Raw genomic sequence first — 3,624 nt, 5'->3', positions numbered from 1 at the left:
TTAAGTCCGAGTGTTTCAGCAGCCTCCTCCGCTGCATTGTACAGAAACACTCCTTTGCCCACTTCTTCGTGATTCCTGACCATTTTAAGAAGAGGGTCTCTTCCATTTGCAACTCTATGTGCTGTACCGAGAATAATCCTGTTGTGAAGACATTCAAGAATCAATATTCCGCAACCACCTTGACGGCGTGAGATGTACAGTCGTGGAACAGAAGACTTGAGATGCATGCTTTTGTTCATGTGCATAACCTTTCTTGTCCCGATATCAAGGGATTTGAGCTCGTTCTTTGTCCATGGAACTGCTCCAAATGAATAGAGTACTACCGGGACGGTAATCATGTTCGTTGCAGATACTTTGTTCCTCGCCGACAGTTCGGAAGACCAAATCTGCTGAATGAGACGTTTCTATCTACTTCGGAGAGTATCCTTTATAGATGTCACATCCTGAATGCGGCTCTGTGGCACGCCCAGGTATGTATAAGTCTCTCCAGCGCAAAAGTGTCGTATAGCGCTTCTATCAACTAGCTCAGGATCTTCAGGGATGCCATTAAGTTTTCCTCGATAAAAATAAACTTTGACGCATTTGTCGGAATGAACCGTCGGAATGGCGAAGTGCTAGAGATAGTGACAATAATGTAAGGCAAAAGAGGAGTGGGCTCATGGTAAAGCCCTGAAAGACACCTCTCTGAAAGGTGACCTTGTTAGTTGTCACACGTTTTTTTCCAGATGAGATGGTAAATCTGATTTTCCAAAGCGCAATCAAACTCTCTATGCACCTAACTGTTTGCGGATGAACCTTTAAGAGTTCCAAAAGACAGATGATAAGTCTATGGGAGGTCGAATTGAAGGCATTCCGAAGAGTCGAGATGAAGAGTCGATATGGGTCAGAGAGAAACTGTTGATTTTCTCTGACCCACCTTTCCCTCCGCTCTAGACTTCTCTTAGCGTCAGATGGTATCCGTATTCTTTCAACAATTTTCTGCCTGATGGTCAACAGCTTTGACTTGTTAAATGGCTGATAACGGGTTCGCAGTTCGCACGCGAACTTTCGAACCTTGGCGGTAAAATTCCTGCCAGATGTAATGTAGTCAATCACACACTGAATGCGGGACGCGTACTGTCTTGCCCAGCCTATCTTTATGACAAGTTGATGCATTCGTCTTTTGATCTTATGATCAACCGTTGGTTTTGTTTTACGGTTCGCATCGGCCAAAGCTCTCGCTGCGTTATACACACAATAATTGATAGCCCAGAGGTCGGATTCTCTGGAAAAATGTCCACGAAACTCATCATCCATTTCAGCCAGATCTTTAGACATGAGAGAAACCTTGGTGTTGATGTTTCTCTGGGTCATAAAGCATCGCTTTTCCTTTATTGGATGCCTGTCTGCGGTTAGTCTTAGTGTCGCCTCTCTTTCTCTGTTGCCGGCTTGTTCTAGCTGTGGTAGAGTAGGCGCTCCGCTTACATAGCCCCTTTTTCGGAGTAGTTCAGCATGGTTTCTCAGACGTTGCTGCGAAAAGTGCGTTAGGTCCGGGTGTTTCTCGTACCACAGAGGATGCAGCCTGGCATCTAATCCCGTTCAGGGGCCACGCTCGCATCGTAGCACTCTAGCAAGTAAATCGTGATTCAGTCGCCCCGTCCACCTGAAGGTCGCGAGATTCCGCCGATCCATCGCATTGAATCCATTTGCATTGGGTGCCCCAGCTCTAGAGTGGTCGGCATTGTTGACCAACATTTCATGCAACGGAGGTTCCCTTTTCTGTCTTTGGCACGTGAACAAAAATCACATCTTTTTCTAGGTTGTGAAGTTTTAGCAGCAGTAACTGGTGTTTCGTCATCTTCCTCTCGTATCCCCAACAATTATTTTATAGACAGTCGAAGTTGTTTTGAAATACGCAAGTTGTAGGCTCTTCTAGTCATTCTGGTTTCGGTGAGTTGGAAAGCAAGGGTCTTCAGTAAATATGTACGTGCCTCCTTTGAATATCGCTCCAAGTTCAGATTCCACTTGTACAACACGAAGCTATTCACAGCAGCTATGTCCAAAATTCCCAAAAAATATCTCAGTGGCCAGCGCCTAGTTGTGCGTTTGGTGGTCTTGTCGTGGCAAAACTTGTCCAAGACATCAACGCCACTTTTTGCTGAATTAGAAAATTCTATTATTTCAGGCTTTGATTCACCCCTTTCACCTGTACATTGCACAGAAGATATCCAGACTACTTTTTTATTCTTCTTGTGCGTGTGGGAGAGAATCATCTTGTCTGGTTGATAGAGATATTCAGTGTATAAGACAGGTGTTCTGGCTGAGATCATGGATGGTGGGAGTGGAGGTTTGTTTTTCCTGAGAGTACCGACCATCGTCAATTTTTTTGCTAATTCTTCTGTCAACTTAACTGAAGAAAACCAGTTGTCAACAGTAACGTTCCTGTTTCTTCCGGTAATGAAACCGGTGAGGCGCAAAACATACTGAGTGGGAAGGGAAAGGTCACCTTTTCTTTTCGTTATTTCATGATCAACGTAAGGTATTCCCTTCAAGAAGTAAAAAGTCCTGGCATCGCATGCTGAAATGATCTTTAAGCCGTACTTATCTGGTTTAGATGGAATGTACATTCTAAATGGACATTTTCCGCCAAAAATGAGGAGCGTCACATCAACTGTTACATAAGCAGAAGGTGAACAGTATTTGCCACAATTTTCGTCAAATTTATCCCACATGTCACGGAAAGGAGCAAATTTATTACTTGCCTAACGCGTGGATCTTATGGTTCTATCATCAAAATGAAGAGCTCTCAGAAGAAACTTGAATCTATTTTTTGACGTTCCACAACGAAACAAAGATGGGCCGTAAATGGGGGAAAACATGGCTTTGGTACTCAAAGCAGAATTTCTAAACACCCCACTCATGTATAGTAAACCCAACAGTGCCTTAATTTCTATCATATCAGTATGCGACATGTAACCTTCCACGGTTTCGTACCAAAGTTTAAGAAATTCCATTTCACAGTTAGTGAACGTTACAATTGTATCTATCATATTATCTTCAATGAAGAGAGAAAATAATGTGGTTGGTATCTTTCACATCGAATGAATCAGGGATGTTATCGTCGTTGAACAAGATGCAGTCTTCGGTATCTGAAGCATCAAGATCAAGCTCTTCATTACTTTCTGCGTCCGAATTGTCCAATTGCCTGTTCAGCTCCTTAAGAATTTCTTCTTCCGTTGTATAATGTCGATGAAACTCCATATTCACCGCCCTGGAAAAATATGTAATAATATTATATTTTGCCCCAAGAAAGCAATGTAGACTTTTTACGGCCAAGCGTGGCTGCGACTCGTTTTTGCAACTACATGCTCAACCGTAAAAAGACCACGCTGCCTTGGCACACGATGTTTTGTGTAACAAGAGTATGGTTTTCAAGTTGTTTCTTGAAATATCGTCTCAGGTTTGAGGTTATTTTGAAGAGACAAATACCGAGCAGAAAAATAGTGCGCGTGGTCGGAGAAAAACCCCACCCGCAAGGAGTTACTTTCCTGCTTCAAAACACGCCGAAAAAACGAGGAAATCATACTCGAATTACACAAACGTTATTACTCTTATGTAACTATATTATAATATATATGTAATCCT

General features: G+C 42.8%; 1 protein-coding gene across 1 annotated transcript; it reads right to left on the bottom strand.

Annotated features, from left to right (window-relative positions):
• Positions 1-1,859: 1,859 nt before the first annotated feature.
• Positions 1,860-2,711, bottom strand: LOC117180565 (piggyBac transposable element-derived protein 4-like). The gene has a single exon (XM_033373061.1). It carries the CDS (start codon positions 2,709-2,711, stop codon positions 1,860-1,862), a length of 852 nt encoding a protein of 283 aa, XP_033228952.1.
• Positions 2,712-3,624: the final 913 nt, after the last annotated feature.

Source organism: Belonocnema kinseyi, chromosome 9, assembly GCF_010883055.1.
Source record: "Belonocnema kinseyi isolate 2016_QV_RU_SX_M_011 chromosome 9, B_treatae_v1, whole genome shotgun sequence".
In the NCBI taxonomy this organism is placed as follows: Eukaryota; Metazoa; Arthropoda; class Insecta; order Hymenoptera; family Cynipidae; genus Belonocnema; species Belonocnema kinseyi.
The sequence above is the reverse complement of the archived record's forward strand: the minus strand, read 5'-3'. Positions and strand labels throughout refer to the sequence as shown.

Excerpts from the sequence above, each read along its gene's own strand:
- LOC117180565 (XM_033373061.1), bottom strand. The coding sequence starts at position 2,711 with ATGTGGGATAAATTTGACGAAAATTGTGGCAAATACTGTTCACCTTCT.